This window comes from Labrus mixtus, chromosome 6 (assembly GCF_963584025.1).
Source record: "Labrus mixtus chromosome 6, fLabMix1.1, whole genome shotgun sequence".
Lineage (NCBI taxonomy): Eukaryota > Metazoa > Chordata > Actinopteri > Labriformes > Labridae > Labrus > Labrus mixtus.
In genome coordinates this window covers 2880964-2903288 of record NC_083617.1, presented here as the reverse complement: position 1 = coordinate 2903288, position 22325 = coordinate 2880964, and the positions used below count along the sequence as shown (strand labels likewise).

The window sequence follows — 22325 nt, the reverse complement described above, 5'->3', positions numbered from 1 at the left end:
TAAGGAGAGGGATGAGGTAAATGTATGATGGAGTAATCCCAGGATGAGTCTGCAGGGGGCGCTAAACGGCTTGTTCTGTAAATCATGTGTTAGTTCACCGATATGAAACACAGAATTTCACCAGACGTCTTCAAGCCTCGACATAAGCCGGTGAAACTTCTTTACATAGACTCTCTTCTCCCAGCACTGGAGAGCAGCCCTCCCCCTGGCAGCCCTGCAGCGTTCTGCCCCCCTGAAGGCTTCCAGAGAGCTGGCCAATCAGAAGAAAGTGGGCACGTAGGGAGGGGGGGAGCAGCTGGAACGAAGCGTTTCAGGCGGAGGCTGAAACTGTTTTTTTTTACTGACGTCAGTGTCAGATAAATTAGGAGTTTTTTTGATCTGCTAATCATGCAAAACTTCTCTTTAGATTTCACAGACTGACGACATGAAAGGTAAACATGAGGAGAATATGTGAGCAACATGATGGAATCTCACTGTTACAACAAGAATGATGTCTTTATTACATCAGATTACACCTCCAGAAACCTATTTTCTATTTTTCAGCCTCTGACTGAATACCTGTCTTCAGAAGACTCACACGCAGGCGAGAAAAAAAATATGCACAAGCTGAAATATGTGGACTGTTGTTTTGCCAAAGCATTCCTTCTTCTTTGACTGTCAGGCCTTTAAAAAAAATCAATGCACGATAACACTGCTAACCTTTACCTCACAGAACTGTAATGCTGATTTGTTGATGCCAACTATTGATGTTTTCTCATTCACTCAGAGCGCCTGAACACACCACTAAATGAAGCTGCGTGGTTAGACTGACAATCAGAAAGAACTTCATTCTCTGTGTGTCCTTCAAAGCAGCAAAGGAGAAGAACTGACTGAATAGTTGCACCTGCAGTGCGCCCTGCCAACACACTTCAGGGTGATGTAGTGTGTGTCAGTGTTTGCTGTGCTCTCCGTCTGTTATGAACCATTTGGAGAATTGTCATTTCTGCAGCAAACAGCTGAGCCCCCTGCTTCTGCAAAGTGGCACTTTGTGCAGTTTTTCTTGCACACTAATAACATAACCCAGCTCTCCTGGTTTTAATGAGCCAACAGAGCGTATACTGTTATCACACTGAGTGGCCCCCCATGATGACACAGAGGACTGCAGGGGGCCCGCGGCCGAGGTGATTCCAAGCTGCACCCAAAAAACCCCTCCATGCTCAGGAGCGCTGCAGTGAATCAGCAGATCTCTCTGCTTGGGCTCGAAACCAAGAAAGAAATGAAGGATCATCGGCTGGCGTACGCCGCACCGGCCGGGCTCCGGTTCAAGATGCTCCTCGTGTCCGAGCTCAGAGACGCAGCGGTGCAGACGTTCTACTTCAACACAATCTCCATCATTGACACCTTCCCCAAATGATCAGCTTCTCTCCCCCCCTGCAGGTGCTCCCTTTGTTCCAACTATCCTGTCATCGCAGACGAGTACAGAGGAAACCTTCAGAATTTTAAAATGAAGCAAGTGCAGAAATACACAAAGTGTAGTTCCTGGAGTGTCCACTTGAGGCGCTCCATTATAACTTATGTTAAAATGCCAATTTTTACAGCAGAAACAAACTAAGCTAAAAAAAAGTATGTCTTTATTCATACACACTATAAAGCTTGTGCATTTCTTTAACTCATCTGTCTTGATTATGTATATTAAGACAGATTTAGGCAAGCATTTGCCAAATCACAGGCACGGCTGATTTGAGTGACACGATGAGGCCGTTTGTCAGGGTGCTTAAATTCCACCTCTTTGCCTGTTACTACAGTAGATTGAGTCAAAGTTATTCCCTTTCCAATATGCCTCTCTAGAAACGAATGCATGACGTCACTGAGACAACGACTATAATAATAACGCAACATCCGCTGTCATGACAACCTTTGTACTCGCTGTGTAATGTTGGCTTCCCCCTGTGTGAGATTTTACATTTCATTTCAAACCTTTATTTAAGCCTCGAAAATCATTTAGGTTTCCCTCATTTACAGTGATGTCGAGATACAGAAAACAATAAAGACAGGTCAGGATAATTCTCATTACAAACAATTACACACCGTGGTGAAGTGGTTTGAGATCATTTCCTTAATCTGCCCAAGAGAAACAAGAGTGTCAATGTTGAGACAGTGTTGTAAATTGTTCCACATTTTTGGAGCTAAAAAGCGAAAAGCAAATTTTCCAAGTTCAGAGTAAACCCGCGGGACTTGGAGCTATAGAGGGTCAGTAGAGCGAGTGTGGTAGGGGGGCCGATGGTCCAGTTCAGCAGAGATGTTATATAAGATGGTGTACGTCCAATAACGGATTTATAAATAAAGACATACATGTTATTATCACGTCTCTGTGACATCGCACTACGGGGCGGCTGTGGCTCAACGGTCAAGTCGGTCGTCTCTCCACAGCTCCTGCAGCGACATGTCCGATGTCGATGTGTCCTCGGGAAAGACACTTAACCCCAAGTTGCTCCTGCTGCTTAGGCAGCTGTGTATGAATGTGTGTGAATGGATGAGTTAATACTGATGGACTCTTCACTCAGCAGCCTCTACCATCAGTGTGTGAATGTGAAGGTGTGACCTGCGGTGTGAAAGCGCTTTGAGGAATCAGAAGACGAGAAAATCTATATATAAAAGCTCAAGTCCATTAACGGTTTACCAATTATGGCTTTGCTGAAGCGTGAGAGGCGCAGCGTGTGAATATGCAGCGGGAGCTTCTCGTACATACACAGCGCTCCGGTGGCCTATCAGGCATGGAATGACTCCGCCCCTCCATTCTGCCGCCAAACGAGACTTAACAGGGGTGTAAATATCCCGCCTTGAACCGGCAATCTGTAAGTACTCAATCGAGATTTCAGGGTGCTAAAAACCAGGAATAGAAATAGATTTTTGGGGATTTTTTGATGTTTTATTATCGAACATGAGAAGTTCAAAAAACCAAACATGTGCTGGATGCAAAATTTAACCATAAAGCAAATACTACACTGGATCGCAGCGAAGCACTCAAAGCTTCATGTGTTCATCCCCTGCACTTCAAAACTACGGACTTTTTTCTGTGTTGGCCGATTACACACAACCCTGATATTCCAATATCATTTTTAATGGTAGAACCACGACGAAGTGTGGAAAAGTTCAAGAGGGATCAATGCTAATGCTCAAAGTGTTAGGATCATGTTTTATCTGGACTCTGTCCTGCTGCTTCATGAAGCTCATTTTAAAAATCAAATCATCATGTTGCTGCCCGCTCCTCTCAGCCTCCCCTCTGTTCACGCTCTAAATCTCTCCGGCACTCACACTCACACACTCACACACTCACACACACACTCACACACACTCACACACTCACACACACGCAGATGCTAGTCCAGGACAGATTCCATATTAATGACTGCTTGGCTGTTTACTCCAAAATGAGCCTCCGCCGTCTGATCAATGCTGAATTCCTTTAGGTGCAGAACTCATTAGTCTCGGTGCCGGGGAACAGAGGCTGAAAGCAGGCAGGGGTTTTTTTTTCTTTAAAGGAGGGAAACCCCCGGATACGGCTCATCTGGTCAGAGGAATAAAGTGAATGAAGGAGAAGAAGGGAGGTGAGGAACTTACCCTCTGGAGCAGCGGAGGTACACAACAGTCTCTGGCCGTGCCATGAGGGGGCGCCCCTCCAAACCTGCACACAAGGAGAGAGAGAGAGAGAGAGAGAGAGAGGGAACGCGGTTATTCCACTTGTTCACAGGTTACCTCAACTCAGGTGTCTTTTAGTTTAGTAAACTGGAGGTTAAAATAAGCAGATGAGTGACATTCAGCAACACTGAACTACTTTTTATTTTATGTCATATTCTTGTCACAGTGTATATTTGAAAGTCTTAGAGCAGGGGCAACTGGCGGCCCCATCAACCCTCAACGTGGCCCTCAGGTCAATTTTGACATATCATTTAATTGGAAACATGAAGAAAACATGACAAAATCTGCCATGAAATCATGAAAACCAGAAATATGTCCATAATAATATTTGATCACTGGTATATGTCGAGTTAAATTTGAGACATAATTGACTGTAATCGTTTTTGTATGCTACAACTTGACCCCTCTGGCAGTGAGAATTAAATGAATGTGGCCCCTTGCTGGGACCGAAGTTGCCCCTCCCTGTCTTAGAGTATAACATTACAAGATGGCTTCCCAATGTTCCAGTTTCTACAAATGTTTTCTTCATGCAGACTGCAGCCACACCCTGGGAGCACAGCTTCCTGGTCATGGAAATACTCTACAATGAGGCAACGCATGGAAACACACACTCGTACCGTACACACACACACACACACACACACACACACACACACGCCGGCCTCACACATCAAACTACAAAACATCACGAGGAGGGAAAACACCTCAGTGGGAGACACAGACAGGCGGCAGCCAAATTCAGCCCGAGTTACAACAATGTGGTTCAGTATGAAATCTGCACTTGTGTCACAGACTGGAGAGAGAGAGAAGGAGGGAGGGAGCGAGCGAGCGAGGGAGGAGGGGAAGGAGGAACAGAGGAGCAGAGCTTGGGGAAACCCTCGTTTTTTTCTCTCTCTCTCTCTCTCTCACTGCTACAGTATACCATTACCCCAGCGAGGTAGGCGTGGTCATATGCGCCGCATTACAGAGCTTTGTCACGTTTTCAGCTACACCCAGCCTTAAAAAAGGGCAGGAGACGGGGCTGTCGGATCTCCTCGCAACTTAAGAGCGAACGAGAGCGAGGATGAGACATCGGATAACGAGGCAAGAAGGAAAAAGAAAAGAGCGCCAGAGGGCTGCAAACAAAACAAGAGCTTTCCCTGATTTAAGTTTGACTTATGCACAAACAAAATGTTCCTCCACTGCAGCACCGACATCGCTCTGTTCACTCTGCTGACTGATCATCATATTTAATAAGCCGAGCGTGGAGTCAGGGAGTTTGTGATCATTGTGGTTTATTAAAGCCTCGGGCAAATTTTGATTAAAATAGAAGAAAAAATGCAAATATGAAATATCAGTTTCATTACACAGACACAGAAATGTAAATATTTATAAGTAGTTTATTAGGAAACTAAGTTAGCTTTTCTGTGTGATGTAGTTTTCTAAAGAGTATGTGGGCGATCCCTTTTTGATTGACATGAGCATCTCATTTGCAGTGAATGTTTGAGTGATCTGATATTGAATAAATCGCAGCAGCGCGCCTCGTCTTCAACCTCCCAAAAAACAGCACATGTCACTCCGCTGTTCATCTCCCTCCTCTGGCTCCGAGTCACTGCTCGCATCAAATTTAAAACTCTGCTGCTCGCTTAAAAAAACTCTCTCCTCCAGGTCTACACTCCCTCCCGCCCACTACGCTCTGCCAGTGAAAGGCGTCTGATCCAACCTTCACTACAGGGTCCTAAGTCTCTAGGTAGACTCTTCTCCTCTGTCGCCCCCCGGTGGTGGAACCAACTACCAAACTCTAAATGATCTGCAGAGTCCCTCTGCACCTTTAAGGAAACGCTAAAGACCCAGCTCTTTATGAACACCTACTAACTTAATGATGATGATGATATTTAGGATAGGAGAAGCTGTTTATGTTGTTGATGAGGATATATTATTTAAAATAAAATTGCTCTGTCTCTGGTCACTTCCTGTCAGCACCTGTGTGTCCAATCAGACTTCAAGCTGTGTGTTTGCACTTCCAGACGTTGTTGTTTCCTCCTCTCTAGATCCTTTCATTGTGTTTTCACTTTGGATAAAAGCATCCTCTGAATGAATTATAGAAAACTCTGTAATTATGGAAACACAAAAGGAACATTTATCTTTTGTTTTATGTGTTATGTAAAAGCATTGCTTGTCTATTTCAGTTAAACAAGCAATGCTTTCTCACACACTGACATGCTTTAACATTATTTGATGCAGTCAGATGAAGACAAAGCAAGCTATCATTTTTCGAGCAATTGGTGCTGATTTAGTGGTGAAACAATGTTATGCACATTTCATCTTTATCTCAAAATCCTGCAGGCCTCTGCATAACCTCCCTCAGCTGTAGGCACAGGAGCTTCACTCAAACAGAGCAGACTCACATGTCACTCAGCAGTCAGCAGGTTTTCAGTCTGATGCCGACTCTTTGTGGTATCAGATTTATGATTAAGCGCTCTGTATCTCTGACCCTCGCCGAGGCTAACCACACCGGCAGAGATTCTGCTTTATGGCTTCACACTGACACTTCTGAAGGGAGAGGATGTTCGGCAGCAGTTTGTGTGTGTATTTCACGCGCTGTCACTGCAGACAGACGCCGTCTGGATTTGTAGCACTGAGCTGAACACAAGCTTTTGTGCTCTATCCAACATAACCTTTCTAAGCGAGACAGGCGGAAACTTTAGAGGAGCAAGATGAAGGCAGAGAAGCAGGTCTGGAAGTTAGAGCCAGATTTGATCAATACTCGGCAAAACAGATATCACGGCTAAGTCTGAGAGACAGACACCAACAGAGAGAGATCAAAATGTAATCACTTCCTGTACCGTGTGTCTCATGAGAGCGCCCGGTGACACAGCAGGAAAACTTTGGGGAATAACTCGATCTGGTTTTAGAGTTCTGGATCCGATCAGAATAAGACTTTAACAGCAGCTGGCGGCTAAACCGGTCAGAACAAACTCTGCCAGTCTGAAAATATTTTTTGTCTGAGAGGACTGGACCTGCAGCAGAGGGGGGCGACCTGTTATCCCAGTATCGATTTTGCAAACACAGACCCCAATCAATCAAACGCTCTTGACTAAAATGTCCCGGCTGTCAATCAGAGAATGCAGCTGCCCATCACCTCCCCCACAGCTGTCTGATCCGGCTTCAAGAGAGCCCGAGGCTTGTGCAAGAAGAGTCCATGTTGGACCGGTTAAATGTTTTTGATTTACACAAACAGATGACAGCTCCCCCCCCCCACCGCTCCCCTCCCTCTGCATTGTGGAGGATTGACATTAATTAGCGATGAGGTGCTAACCGCTGCGTTTTCAGCTGGATCTAAACTGCTGCCTCTGAGACATTCTCCTCAGGCATTCAATGCAACACTGACTGCACCATTATGACGCTCCACAGATGGGAGGCCTCACCACGGGGTTCAATGTTTTGATGTTTCTTTCTTGCTCAACTCCCGAGGGGGAACACAAGAACACCTGGAAACCTCGACGTACGCTCACTTCTAATTTTTGACATTTGCAAACAGAAAGAAAGAGTGGGAAAGTATAAAAGAAGAAGAAAAAAACATCTGGGAGAAGAAAGAGTCCCCGATGCAGCAGCGATGCAAAACTTTAACCAACGTGATCGACTGTAAAGTGAGCACCGCCCGAGGTATCAGGTATCCTTTCAAAGGTGTTAAATTCAGACACCTTCATAATCACCGCAGTTTTTGTCAGGCTGGATAAATCACAATGCGTCTACTAACTTAACTTGTTTGCATTTTCTCCTCCCAGTATTTTGCACGCTAGGGCAGACACGCCCCATATTGAATATTCATTAAGTCAAACGTACTAAATGGACAATGTGTGTTGTTTTGCTCATATTAAAGACGCAATCCTCACTGCGCGCCGTTAGTAGATCAGATAGTACAGTTTTTTGCTGGTGGTGTCAAGTTTTCACACGTTTTAAGACACGCAGACCTTTAGTAAATCAGGCCCCAAGTTGTTAAATATCACATGAACTCCCTGAGTCTGAATGCTGAACAAGTGGTCAACCTCTGGTGAAGAGAAAAGTAAGCCAGTGAGGAAATGTGAAGAACTGCAGTTCCTCAAGTGTCCTCTTGGCGCTGGCTCCAAAAGCCAAAGAATCCCCATAAGGCCCCATACCGAAAAGGCAAATTTCACAGCAGCATTAAACGTGTTAACAGTCTGGAACAAAAAGGAGATTTGGTATCAATAACACATTTCTTTATTGGTACACACCGTTCTGGGAGTTCATTATTTTATAGCTCATTTGTTTGGTTTCATTAAGCCCAAGTGTTTCTCATAAAATGAGCAGAATCGGGGCCTCGATTCCACATCTTAGCCTGTTTTAAGATTGATCAGAAGTTATACATAGATAGCCTTTCCAATATGGGGACCGCCATTGTTGGGCGTCAAAAACCATTTGGAGACATCACTGAGACGACGTCCATGTTTTATACAGTCTAAGGTCCTGAACGTAGACTGAAAGACGTAAACAGTCACCTCATCATCACCTGTTTGGTTTTTGAACTCAACTTTTGATGCCTCACTTTTGGCCGTCGTCGTTTTGTTCTCGTCGCCCAGAAGTGACCACATCCAGATCCCAGAGTGGACGCACACATGCCTACATATCCATCCTGATTGTCAGCCTGCAGTGCCTGGATCTTGTCCTTCAAACTCTAAATGCAATCAGACTCTCTTTTGGAACCAGTGCAGTCGCCCCCTGCTGGGCATTAAAGAGAATGCAGTTTGAAGGCACTTCACTTTTATAAACCAGAGACTACATCCCCCTTTTGTCTGAGCATCAAGACTGTAAAACTTAATCGAAGTCTGAGTGTTGTCGTGCCGCCGCCACCACCACGGTGAAATGTGAGTTTATGTGTCTAATGAAAATGCTGATTGTTGTCCCGTGGTTCTTAAGCAGAGCCCAAACAGCGATTAGTCTTCTGATCAGATGACGTGCTGAGAAGGCGTTTTTGGCCGGTCTGGAATAACTGCACAGTCTGCAGAGAGCGATCCAGCACTGTTTGGCTCATTCATTAAACTTCAGCTGCTTGAAGCCAGGAGGAAAGATTTCACCGAGATACAACACCAACACCACCAGCAGCAGCACCGACCCACACACCCCGACACAGGGCAGCATCACAGACATATGCAAATATGGCGCTGGCGTGTGTGTGTGTGTGTGTGTGTGTGTGTGTGTGCGTGTGTGTGTGTGTGTAGATCCATCTGCAGAGTGACATGTACGCGTGGATGTACCTTTTGCAGGTGGCATGTGTGTGTGTGTGTGTGTGTTTGTTCATCCATCTGTTGGCCAGCCTGTTCTTCAGCGGTAGTTGCAGAGTGTAGCCCCCCCCCCCACGCCCCCTTTTCCCCTCTCCTCCCTCTCCCCTCCTCTCCCTCGGCACACAGCCACTGAAACGCCGCCTGAAATATTTAACAGCGAAGCAGCAGTCAATAGCACGGCAACCTTGGAATCAATGTCATGCGACTAAGAGAGAGGGAGAGAGAGAGGGAGGAAGACGCGGGTATGGAGGACGGATGGATGAGCATGGAGAGCGAACGAGGAGAGGAGGGGGAAAGAATGGAGGATAAATGGAGGAGCAGCGAGGGAGCGATCGAGATAAATGAAGGCTGGAGTAAAAAGTGTGAGAGTCACGAGTACCATGTGCTGCATATACTGTACCCTGCAGCAGACAATCCCCCCCCCCCCCCGCCCCACTGAAACGTGTCGGTATAGTGTGAGTGTGGTGTAGCGGGGATGGTGTCTGAAAAGAGAGAGAGAAGAGAAGAGAAGGGGAAGAAGGGAAACAGAGGAGAGAAGGGAGAGAAAAAGGGAGGATGCATCGACAGGGAGGGAAAGGAGGAGGAGGAGGAGGAGGAGGAGGAGGAGGGGGGGGGTGGACTGCTGATCACTGCAGTAAAGGAATCCCTCGTCTAGAAAGGGGGGTTGCCCCTGCCTTCACTCCCCCTCCCTCCCTCCCTCCCTCCTTCTCCGTCTTTACTCCTGAATCCTGATGAGCTGGTTTTGATCTCCGCTCCAAATCTCATCTGCACTGCGCTTCAACATCCAGCTGCATTTCATAACACCATGCTCATGTGTGCATTTTTTTTTCCTTCAATTAAAATAAACACACTCATCACTCCTTGCAGCAGGCAGAGACCCAGTAGATTAAACAGTAAACGCTGCGGGAGACGACATAAATGTAATACACTCAGTGAAATATTAAAAAAGCCCTGGAGCTGCAGGCTCACACCGCTTCATATCGAGTCCTGCTCTCCTATGACACGGGGAAATAGTGTGCTATTGATCTGCAGTGAAAATTAATCATCCTTTAACAGCATACAAAGTGTACAAATCTAACACTAATGTTCCAGTTTTCAGGGAAGAAAGAAAGAAAGAAAAAAAAGCACATTTGAAGTGATTAAAGCTGCAGGATGGAATCGACACCTCAGAGTGAAAGTGCTGCAGCTCTGCCTCGTATCAATACCTCCACTCTGTGCTACGTTTCCCTCATCCCTCACCCATCTAATGCCCTTCTTAATAACACTTCTTGCCCCTCATTTTTTTAAGAAATGTGCATGAGTTATAAAGCCTCTTCTATTTAAGCGTGGATTAATCAACTTTCCCAGCAGAGGAGAGCTGCTGCGAGGTTGGATGAAAATGGGTTATATTTAAGAGATCTCTGCATGTGACAAGACAGAGTGTGATGTCCTATAATGCTGATTTTCTATTTGACTAAACAAACATCCACTGTGCAGCGTGCATGCAGCACATCAGTGATTCTTGACCCCTCTTTATGTGTGCAGCCTCACCGCCCTGTCAGATGAACTCAAGCACCCCTTCATCAACACCACGTCAGCGTACTCGAGGTTCATTTGAGCTGAGCTTAAACCTAATGCTGCTGCTTCATTTTAAATATAAAGTGGGTTACTCGTTAGGAAGATGTAATGTTTTCATGCATATGAAACGTTATTGTTGACATGAAGAGGCTGAGACAATTCAAGCATAACTCCCTTACTCTGCAAACAGTTTATTAAACTAAGTATTTTCTCTACACTTTACCTTTAGGTTCATACTCTTAAGTGTTTGAAATATTTTAGTGGTTACCTAAAGCATCCATATCCATTTGAACTGTTTATCCATAACTTTAAAGGTCACATATTCTGTAAAATCCTCTTCTCCATGTTCCTCTAACTCTAACATGTGTCTCTAGTCTGTTTACAAACCCCCCAATGATGAGAAAAGTCCATCCTCTCCGTCTTTTCCCTGCTCCACTTTTCAGAAAATGTGTGCTCAAACAGGCCGTTTGGAGATGTTCCCTTCATGACATCACAAAGGGCAGTAGCCCCTCCCCCAGGTGGGTGACACTCCCACAGCTAGGTGTTTGTTCTGCCCTCTGAGTCTGCCTTCTCACCGTAAACAATAGGACATGGAGCGAGAAAGCACAGAGTACACCCAAGCACCTTCCAGAGAGGGGGGCGTGGTCAGACACAGCTCATTTACATATTTAAAGGTACAGACACAGAAACAGCCTGTTCTGAGCAGGGCTGAAATAGAGGGGTTTATAGACATGATCAAAAAGTCTGCCCCAAGGTATCTCGATGTATATTCATCTGTCAAATTGTAAAATAAAATAATTTTCTAATTAGTTGAGCTACTCTATAATCCCTCAGGACCCCTGAGGTTATTACTCTGGGTTACTAATCTACCCCTGGTTGGGATTAAGAAATACGCGGACTGCTGCTCCTTCAGCTCGTTGCTACGGCTGAATCCGAACACAACATGACTCAGCAGTTTACCAAAGTCTTCTCCCTCTGAACACATCCTTTTATCTCCAGACACACTGCGGGAACTGTGTGTCGACACAATGGGGTAAAATGAGGCTATGAGTGTGTGTGTGTGTGTGTGTGTGTGTAACAGACACCAGTGCTGAAGAATGATGTCGTTGACATAATTCCCATTTCATGGTGCCCTTCGGGGGGGGGGGGGGGGGGAGTGAAAACCTCTGCCATTTATCCACACAATGACTGCATCCATCTATGTGGTAATGTGCAGCCCTGCAGGACCGCTGCTACACCGCCGATAACCCGGGTGGTCATACAAAGTCACTCCTGAAATCATTCATGAATACACACCTCACACATGTCAAGAGAGCATACACTCTACTTTCATCACTGCACCCTCATATCTACATTATAATTTAACACCCGGAGTGCTCGAGGAGTGCTCTCTCTGCTACGTCGTAACTTAAAGAGAGATTTACAATCACAGGAGCTCAGATCAATTTCAAAGTGACCCCATGGTTTGATAAATGTAGGGGGTCAAGGAGAGCTGGAGTGCTCCGTTATGTGTCTGTGACAGGCCAGGCTGGAGGAGGAACCTGGAGTGGGGTCAGTGGGAGGTCAATGTGAGTGAAGTCTGCAGGACGGACGGACGGTCGGGGTGTGTGTGTGTGTGAAAGCATCGCGCTGAGCGTTTTATAAATACCAGACCCTTCTGGTTTGAGGACTGACATTTAAAAAGCCTCGAGGTTGCAGCCGTGTCTTTAGAGAGAAGTGACAATGTTTGGACAGGAGCGAGACACTGGAGAGGTTTAGAGGGGGTAAAGGCAAAACGCCAAGTCATCTTAGCCAGTCAGTTCCCATGGCTTAATGCATTAGCGGGCAAAAGAGCTGCTTATTAAATTGTGCTTTGAGTGTCTTTAACCTAATATAGACACCGGAGAGATTGTGGAAACCGCCGATAAATTAGCCAGCTATGTTTGGCACCCGTCTGTCCAGTCCAGTGGCGGCGGCGGCGGCGGTGCTGACCTGCTTGCCACCAAAACTCATTATTTTAAAGACATTATAACAACCAGCTATCTTCTCTGCACGGCAAGCCAACATCAATCCTGACTTTCATGCATGGACGACCACTCATAAATCATCTCAAACGCTGAGAAAGCTAACAAGCCAGGTATGGTGAGCGGAGACAACAACACCTGCTGATGAGAGCTGACATGTTTAATTTAAATCAGAACTGGAGCTCAGACTTCTTGGACAATAAAAAGGTACAGAGATGTTATAATTTGTGCTATATTTGCCCTTATTTTGCAAAAAAAAGTTTACAGCACATCACCGACGATCAGCTGTGACATCCTGCTGACTCAGCAGCAACAACAACAACCTCTGCCATGTAGACAGTTAGCCGGGGAATAAGAGGGTTTATGATGTATTAAATTGAGAGTACACCACATCTCTTTCATCGTCAGCTGCTGAATGGATGTGTGTGGATTCATTAACACAGAGAGAGAGTCTGCGCTGTGTTATTTTGCGGATGCTTTATTACTCTTTTAGTGCACATTAAGAAATGCTGACTGCGACCGTTTCAAAACTCTCTCTCTCTCTCTTGCTCGCTCTCGTTTCCAGCGATGTGCAGTTTGTGTGTTATTTTCCCTAAGAAATAATTAGCTATCAACTGCATTATATTGAAACACTGATTTTTAGATTTTTATTTGTATTCCTGGAGATGCAAACTTTTATTTTTTACTACATTGGAAAGGAATGATGGAGGTTTAAATTTGCAAACACATCACCTTTTTTCTGGCTTCCTGTGTTGATAATTTAAATCAGAACTGAGACCATAAAAATGATTCCTCTGAGTCAAGATACCGATGATTATTTTCAGGAGTTATTCATCTTTGCATGAATAAAAAGCAGCTTTTATTAAATGTTTAAAGTGCTGTAAAAGGTGGAAAAATATCCATCAGTTCCCCTTTCACACAGCTGACTCTGTATCTAAAGGTCAATGTATGCCCTGTTTTCTGTCTCACAGGTGCTGCATGTCACCTTCTCTCTATATATATTCTGCTCTGTTGGCATCTTCCTGCACACTCAGCTCCTTGCAGCCTTACCCCGTGTGGTTAGCAAGTTGAAAAAAGCTCAGCTGCGCCCGCTCACAATCCCCCTCACACACACACACACACACACACACACAATCTCCATCCCCTCAGAAATACAGACAAAAGCAACAAACAACACCTGGATAAGGCGAGCACTCAGCAAACGCAACAGCAGAGAGTGGATGTGAGTACACTGTGACTGTAATCACTCTGTCATTTTTTTTTTTTTTTCCACCTCAGCACCGACGAGCTTATGTAATGAAATAAAAACGCAGCCCTTTTATTTTCCTTCCTTCGCTTGTGTTTCTCCGTCCTGTAAAAAGCCATTAACAGATATGAAATCTGCAGCCGTGTTCTTCAGCGCCACATTATTAAGTCATCTCTGCACACACGCTGAGAAGTGGAAACCTTGGTGGAGCAGAGAGAGAGAGACCCCAGAAAGCCTGCTCCAATCTGACCCCCCCCCCCCCCACACACTGAAATGTAGAGTCGATATTGAAAACAACGTTTCCCTGATTAGACTATTTCAAACATCAAAAACCTCACAGCAGTTACAGCAAGATATAAATAATTCCAGCTTAATATTTCACTCCATTTCACTGAATTGCCTTTCAGACCCCTTGACATGCTTTGATTAATTAATGCCAGCTCATGGCTTGCTAATCCGCGAGATCAGATCTCAGCTATGAAGGAATCCGCCTTTATGACACCCCCCACCCATCGCCCTCCCACCGCTCCCTGGGACCAACAACACTGGAGCTGCACGCATTATTAATCAGCAGTGCTGCAAGCTTTCACGCCGGAGCTCAGAAGGCGGCTAACGTCGGCCATTGTGCCGCACAAATCCGCTCCTGGAAAACGTCCAATCCGGCTTTGAGTTTCACTTCAACGGGTCACTTTTTGAGATCAGAGCAGAAATTCATGAGGGTGTTTGCATGCATAGTGTGTGTGTGTGTGTGTGTGTGTGTGTGTGTGTGTGTGCAGGCCAGGGTCAGTCTGCAGGCGCAGTAAGACCCCCGCTTTGACTGCTCATGCACCAGATGGCACTAGCTGCTTGTGTCAGTGTTCATTTCAGTGCAGGTCACGCAATCCTCAGCCCGTCACCTTCTGCAGCACATACGATGAAGGAGCTTCTTCTTCTTCTACGTTTTAATTAGTTAGTGCCTCTCTTTAAAGTAATCGAGACGCTTTACATTCATGCAAACAGTGTTGTAGTCAGAAGCATTGATCAAAACACGAGAAGTATGTGATTCTAACAACACACACAACACGTTACACCTGGACATAAGGACGTCAACGAACTAACAAAAAGAAAGATATTTGTGAAAGAAAAAGACAGGAAGTCGGACAAAATATCGATACGGCAATATATCATCATCATCCTGACTTTGGTGATATAGTGAACGAGTCGATGTATCGCCGTTTGAAATCAATAAAATAATTCAATCAATCAATCAAACAATACATTTTTATTTTTATAGCGTCAACTCATAACAAGTGTAATCTCGAGACACTTTACAAGAAGCAGGTAAAATACCTTACTCATTGTTATGTTACAAAGATCTGGTCTATCCATCATGAGCACTTCAGCAAAGCAGCAAAAGTTACAGTGGTAAGAAAAAAACTGTCTTATTAAAAGGCAGAAATCTTCGGCTGGATCCCCGGCTCATGACCAAACAGTCTTCACAGGCCTAGACTGCACCGGGCTTTAAGAGAATAATTGCGCTCTAATCAAATGTGCCTCGCAATTTGAGTCGCTGCGTCACGGCTGAAGAAGAACAGCAGGATAAAAGAAGACAAAGAAAGCAGTGTGTAATGTCGGACAGGATGAATCGAGAAGAGAGGTCAGACTGAATCCAAACTGCAGTGAAGAAGTAATCCTGCTATTTGAGGTTTTAGGGGCGTTTTTTAAAACCTTTAGCAGATATTGTGATGATCTAAAACACAAATAATGGTGGAAATGCTGTGTGGTGATGTTATCGTTATTGTGAACAACGTGTCTTTTGTCGTATTGTTTCATATCGTATTGCAGCGCGGGTTACCCTCCAGTTCCTTCTCCTCCAAAAGGCTGACTTGAGACTGCTCAACTGGGTTAAAAAAACAACTCACATCGAAATTCTCAGGGAGCGAGGATCCAATCAATCCATCAATTTATATCGATGTGGTGCCAAACTCTAAAAAAAAAAGTTAGGATGCTGTCTACAAAGAGCAGATCTACATCGAGACCAAACTTTTATCCACCGTGAGCGAGCAGCAGGCGATATTTGGCGAGTATGACCTTTCTTTCTTTAACAGGCAGAAAACTTCGACTCGCTCGGCTCGTGGTGAACGACCATCTGCTGCGGCTGAGCGGACGAAGAAAGTGTGCAAACAACTCCAGAGAGGACCCTCCTCATGTTATTCTCATCTTAGAAAATTGGCTGTGACTGTGCAATAAATTGCTTGAATTCTTTTTTGGGGGGTTGGGCATAAGAGCAGCTTGTGTGAGTGTTAAAGTCAGTGAAGGTCATACGACACTCAGCCCCTCTCCTTCAGCAGCAGACAGGATGATCATGAAGGAGCTTCTCTTTTTCCTCCATTTATTTTCCTCCTTCCCCGTCTTCAATTCTTCTTTTTTATCATGATGGATGCATCGAAGTAATGGATAAATTCCCTCTCAGCTCACACACTCACTCTCTCTCTGCTCTGCTCTGATATGACTGCTGATCCGTCCCCAGCAGTCCTGATTAAGAGTTAAGAGTGTGAGAAGGTGGAGGTCCTGCAGGCCCCCCCCCCCTCCACATCACATGCATCACACACCAATCGATAGTGCTGAGTTAGCACGCTTCACTTTGTTTCACCCTCCCTTACTCTGTCTTCACACCACCATCACCGGTGTGCTCAAAAGAAGCAGGGCTGAAAATAAAAACTGTTTTGGTAATTGATGAAGCTGCTTATCGTTCTTAGGGAGAAAACCATCAAATATGGACTAAAACAAGAGTAATGGTCTCCCTACATGTGGCGACTGTGTCTGCAGAGTCCTCTGACTGGATTTTCAGGTTTTGGTTTGGTTGACTCGGGACGTTTCTGGGCGGGGAGCTGGTGTGTTACCTCAGCCAATGAGAGCACACAGGTGACATTAGGAGTGGCAACAATCCAACGACTGGATGCCGTTCAAACAGGCCGATATGGTGGACACTCCTAACAGCAAAGAACGCAAAATGTAGTGAGATGAAAGGCCAAGTGGGTAAAGATCGTTACAAAACAATGGTGAACCTTTGGTCGGCTTTCACTGCAAGAACAACTGTGGGGGGGGGGGGGGGGGGGGGGGGAGGGGGGGGGCGTGGCCTGCCTTCTGTTGACATGATACGACAAGTTCTGGTACGATACACTTGAATTTCCCCTTGGGTAGCTCAGCAGGTGAGTTTCGGTCTCAAGCAGGTCGGCGCCACTGGACCGGACAGACAGGTGCCAAACATCGGCGGTTAGCTTGTGCTAGCTTGCTAAATTATCGGCTTTTCCATTACAACAAACACAGTCCTGAGTCCTGCTATCAAGCAACGCACAAAACTCGTGCATATAGAAACTTGATGCTGCAGGTGGTTGCTTGGCCATGAGCCGAGCAGATGGAGGAGGAGGAGGAGCCTAATTTGAATGTAGTGATTAAAAGCTGCAACAATCATCACTACTGACTCTAGCTTTAAACTGACCAGAGACAAAAGCAACATTTCAGATTGCTTCACTTGTTAAACTCATCGTTCAAAACTAAACACTCTTCACTTGCAAGATTAATAAGAAGCAAATCTTTCAATCTAAGCAGCTGGAACCAAAAAGTGTTTGATATTCATGCTTGAAAATCAAAATGTATCTGGATACATCGATCATGAAAATGTTAGGGGATTCATTTTCTATCGAGCGATTCATTATCTATGGTTGCAGCTCCACCAGTAAAGGTCTTTCTATTTATCTGGAATGCCAGCCATTAAAGTTTCTCTTTTGTAAAAGCTCACATATGGGAGCAGAGCTTCATATTGCACCAACATCTGTTTAAGGATTCATTAATCATAATAAAGGACGAAATGCTCGACTTGAGAAGTAAATATCTTCCCATTTGTTCTCTCCTACAGCTCGCGGCTCCTCTGCGACCATCACATGGCGTGTTTGTTGCTGAAGACGCTCAAGGCAACAGAAAAAATAGAGATTCTCAAGTTTGAGCCTAAAGCGAAAGCTTGTTAGAAGTCGTGTTTTCAAGGTGTGAGAGATTACTGCTCCACCGGAGGAGGCAGAATGCTAAACTTTAAAAAAAAGCAAGAAAAAAAAAAAGCAATCTCTTTTTTTTTTTCCATGATCGCTTTTTAAAATCAACAATGAATACAATTGATGTTCAGAGGATGCGCATCAGCACTGGGTCATCACCAATTCATCTCTCATCTGTGATGCTGAAGGCTGCAAGACGCTCCACTTCTTCTCACTCAGCTGCTTCATCTCCTGCCTCGCTTTCATAATCTGACCCCCGAGTTATGTGACATCACACACACACACACAGATACACAAAGAAACATAACATTGGAGCGAGAGCCCTAAAAATCTTCTTTTTTCCTCCTCTTTATAAACGTTTTAATGATCGCCCTTCAGTGGAGATAAAATCTTGAGTTTTTGAAAAAGGGTGCACGAGGCCAAACGCTTTGAACTTCTCCCTCATTTGAGCGTCCGGCTGGTTAAATGTCAGCAGAGACAAAACATGCAGCAAAATGTCAAACTTAAATCTCAAGGCAGTCGGACGGCTATTAAACTGATTTGTGGGTTCCCGGTGTTTTCTCCTTGGCAACTTCTTTTAAAGCTTTTTAATGAGAGATTAAGTGAAGGGAAATTTGCAGAATTGATCCTCTAATGGTCCAACTTCAGTAAAAGATGGAAAACCAGAACAACAAAACATCACATTAAGATTATATGATTTGGAGGCGGCAGTAGCTCCGTCTGTACTACCTTGTCTACCTTGTTTTTATTGAAGTACATTTTTTACAAGAAATGGTATTTTGAGTTGGTATGAAGAAACACAAAAATTAAACAAATCCATATAATGTTTTTTTTTTAATTTGCAGGCCTGACTACATTATATTTTTAACATGCGGGGCGGGCCAGGGGTTAAAGGGGGGCCCGGAAGTGTCCGTTTGAGGCCTCTGGTCTGTAAGGACTAGGGTTGGGAACCAGAGGCTCGTTGGTTCAACTCCTGGTTAATGATTAATAAAGTAGCTAACATTAAAAAAATTCATATAAAAACCGTCAGCACATTTACTCCCTGCATACTAAGAAGCTTTGGACGCTCTTGGGCAGTTGCAGTTAAAATAAATACTACAGCTGATAGCATCAATGGTCCTGAGATTCCCACAATGCCGAGCTGACCCGCGGTGCTTCTGTCTTTGCCGTCATGTGAGGTGACACTGAGGGCAGTGAACGGCATCTCACAGACATCTGTGAACTCCTCCTGGAGCAGCAGCTGTTATTTATGGAGCGGAGCCTGGGAATGCTTCTTTTGAGGAACTCTGACATCCCTCTGAATCTCTCTCTCTTTCCATCCTCTCAGAGCCCGGTCTGTCTCCATGGAGGGGGGGGGGGGGGGGGGGGGCGCAGAGAGAGTGTGGAAAAGTGAGTCCACAGAGGTTGTGACTCTCTGCCCCCTCTTGGCTGCGTCAGCGAGTCTGTCTCGCTGCGGTCCACATGGACATACGGCATGCAGACATGGCAGAGCAAAAAAAAAAAAGTGGGCTAATGAATGCCACTCAGACAGCGAGCGGAGCAGATGTCGGCTGGAGGAGCCGAAGGAGAGGCTGCAGCACAACAACTGACTCAGACACAGATTTCCTCATGTTGCACAAAGCTCTGATTTACGGCCTCAATCTCCTCTGACTGTGATGATGACTTTCTAGTTAAGTGCTGCAAGAAAGTAGTCAACGTGACTTACAAAAAAACAATTGAGATTGGATGGGGTTTTTTTTGTTCCAGGATGAATGCATGACCAGTCCCGATTTAGCTGTTTCTGATTTTCCCTGCTCGGCTCTGTGCTGGGAGATTATGAGTTTCAGTGGGGAGACATAATGTACACTATCAGCCTGGTTTCTGTGGTCGGTGCATGTTTTACATCATTTCCTCTTCTATATGCATGAATGACAGAAGAAGAAAAATCAGCTCAAAGGGAATAGAATAAAGACGGCTGAATCAGTGGCTGCTGGTTTGAAAAGGGGGAGTGAAAAGTGTAGAAATGTTTCACATCTTGAGCCGAGTGTGCAGCCCGTAGAAAAGCTTTTCCCACAGCAGCGTAAAATCAATATTAACAGATCTGTGTCAGAGCGCAGTAATAAGTATTCATGGTGTCCCGCTTTTCAGTGACTTCGGACCTCCACTTCAAATACTGACTGATCTACCTTTAAAAAAAACCTCTCAGTCTATTTAGGAGGAGTTTATTCCGACCATAAATAATGTTAGAGACACGTTAAAGTGGAACGTTTAAAATAGCTTTTAGCCCCCACGACTGAAAAAAGCTTTACCTGTTTTCTACATCAGAGAAAAATACACAAATTGTTAATCACAAAGAGTTCAAACATTGAAGATATTAAACTTTTATTGATCTGTAAAATGTTGATTTAATCTGTTTGGAATACTTCCTTCTTAAAACATTTAAGGGAAACTTAAAGCTTATTGGATAAGCTGCAGAGTGGGAGTATAATCTTTGCAAATATTTGGTGATCTTTAAATCTTGACATACAAGGTTTCTTTATTCGTCTCCCTATGGAGAAATCTGTCTCAAAACAATATAAAAACAGTATTTACAAATGTGCAAAAACATTAGCAATACCAAGTTAGTACAATGGACAATTAGAAAACCACTTTGGCCAATGCTCCCCTTGAAAGTCACAAACTTATTATGTATTAATATCTTTTTTTAGTAATGGTTTTTTGAGCACAAAAATTAGAACTACAAAAGCCAGAAAAAGTTTTCTGTCCACCAAGTGAAACCTTCCATCTGATTGGCTTATGTGTACCTCATGACAGCCAATTCCATGGATAGATGGCAGAGATGAAGACGCCTACTGATGCTGCAATCAGAAGATGGAGTTCCCTGATTATGTTGAGGATGAACCCTGGCCCGGTTTTTATGAGGGTGCAAAAGGTTTCATTGCACCCTCATTTTTTAAATTTCTCCACCCTCAAATGATTGGAAAAAATAACGATAGTTTGTAATTATTAATCAAGGCTTTCTAATGACAACAGTGACTCACACTGTGTTTATTAAGTACATGATCAGGTACATGTGACCCGCCTGTTCAGCGGGGGACTAACAACACCTACACTATTTCTCATTGCTGTGACTGTAGCTGCTGCATCCCCTTTAGATTAAGAAGCAGCAGGCTAATCATTGTCTTAGAAATGCTAATGATTGTTGTATGTTGTTGTAATGTTTGTTTGCACGATATCATGTATCATGTGTTGATCGTATCCTATCCTATCGAGTTACTCTGCGTTTCCCAACTCCACTGGGGAATACATGTTTTATAACTTGACTGATAGCCCTGAACAATTCCCCAGTTTGTCATTTTTCAGAGCTCAAAGTCTCAGACCAAGCAGCCTTATTTGGCCAGTTAGGGAGTGAGAAAATGTTTTCTTAGAAAGATTTTTTAGTCCGGCCCTTTTTTCTCTGTTGGCTGCTATTTTTGTCTGATTGTTAATAACAACAAAAATGTCACTGCAGGCGTTTCACAACAAGCATCAAATATTCACAGGTCCTGAGCTGCGGGGCAGAGCAGCTCGCTCTCTGTTGGGACAGTTTGCAGAAAGTGGGGCCGCAGTCTGTGAGCGATCTGTTGTCATGCCCACCCTGCAGGGCCGGGGGAATGGAAGTCACAGCAGTCCAATAAGCACACAGTCGGATCTCAAGAGGGGGACCGGGGCGGCCTCTCATATCTGCCTGCCTGCATGTGCTGTGATGGTCCCTGACTCACAGAGAGCACACACAGACATTACAGAGCGGTGTCTAATTAATTTGGCAGATATAGACGCCGGATCAGACCGCAAAGCTGGTGATGACTTTGTTAGACAGGGTCCCCGCGCTCTCATCTCGTCCCACCCATCTCTGCCCTTTCATCCCCCCTCAATGACATCATGACCTGAAATTAAAGTGAGCTAGTCGGCCCGACTAATGCTCTTATAAAAAACTCTGTCTCCATATCTCTGTGTCCTCATGCTCCCACTCGGCGTATCTTAATCCTCATCGTCTGAATGCTGCCTTCCCTCCTCTATGAATTACATTTTTCTTCGTTCTCAAGGGCCTCCTCCTCTTCCTCCTCCTCCTCCAGCGCTCGACCCCCCACTGCTATTGTTCCTGCCTATTTTCTCCTCTTCCTCCCTGCAGGATTTGGATTTCGGCAGGCAAGTTTAGGCAAGGGCACCATCGTGTTGCCTCCCACAGCGGACCGACTACTGCAGCTCTGCTTGATAATTCAAGTGATTCTTTTTCCCTGAAGCGCACATCTTCTGATGTGAAAGGTATAACTTTATATAACTGACTTTCAGGGTAGATGATACACTTTAGCACCAATCTCTCAGACCAAAACTGCAGTCTAAATTCTAAACATCATAGAGAGCTGTCTCCCCCCCCCCCCCCCCCCTCCTCTCTAGAGTGGATGCTCACACAGGTCACCATGTGGTGGACTCTGAAGCTTCAGTGTTTATCCAGCTCTGCATGGGTCTGTAAACCTTTCTGTGTTCTAACCTCTCTCCATTTTTCAAAAAG

The 22325-nt window shown here is 44.8% G+C and overlaps 2 protein-coding genes across 3 annotated transcripts in view; one reads left to right on the top strand and one right to left on the bottom strand.

Moving 5' to 3' along the window:
- Positions 1-22325, bottom strand: part of mcu (mitochondrial calcium uniporter) — an 84447-nt gene that overhangs the window by 8268 nt on the left and 53854 nt on the right. For both annotated transcript variants that reach the window (XM_061039504.1, XM_061039503.1), the window contains exon 3: positions 3601-3664. In XM_061039504.1, coding sequence (XP_060895487.1) covers positions 3601-3664 — 64 coding nt within the window. The remainder of the gene's footprint in view (positions 1-3600; positions 3665-22325) is intronic.
- pla2g12b (phospholipase A2, group XIIB) overlaps positions 1-22325 on the top strand; it is a 51335-nt gene that overhangs the window by 28571 nt on the left and 439 nt on the right. The gene's annotated exons all lie outside the window — the stretch shown is intronic.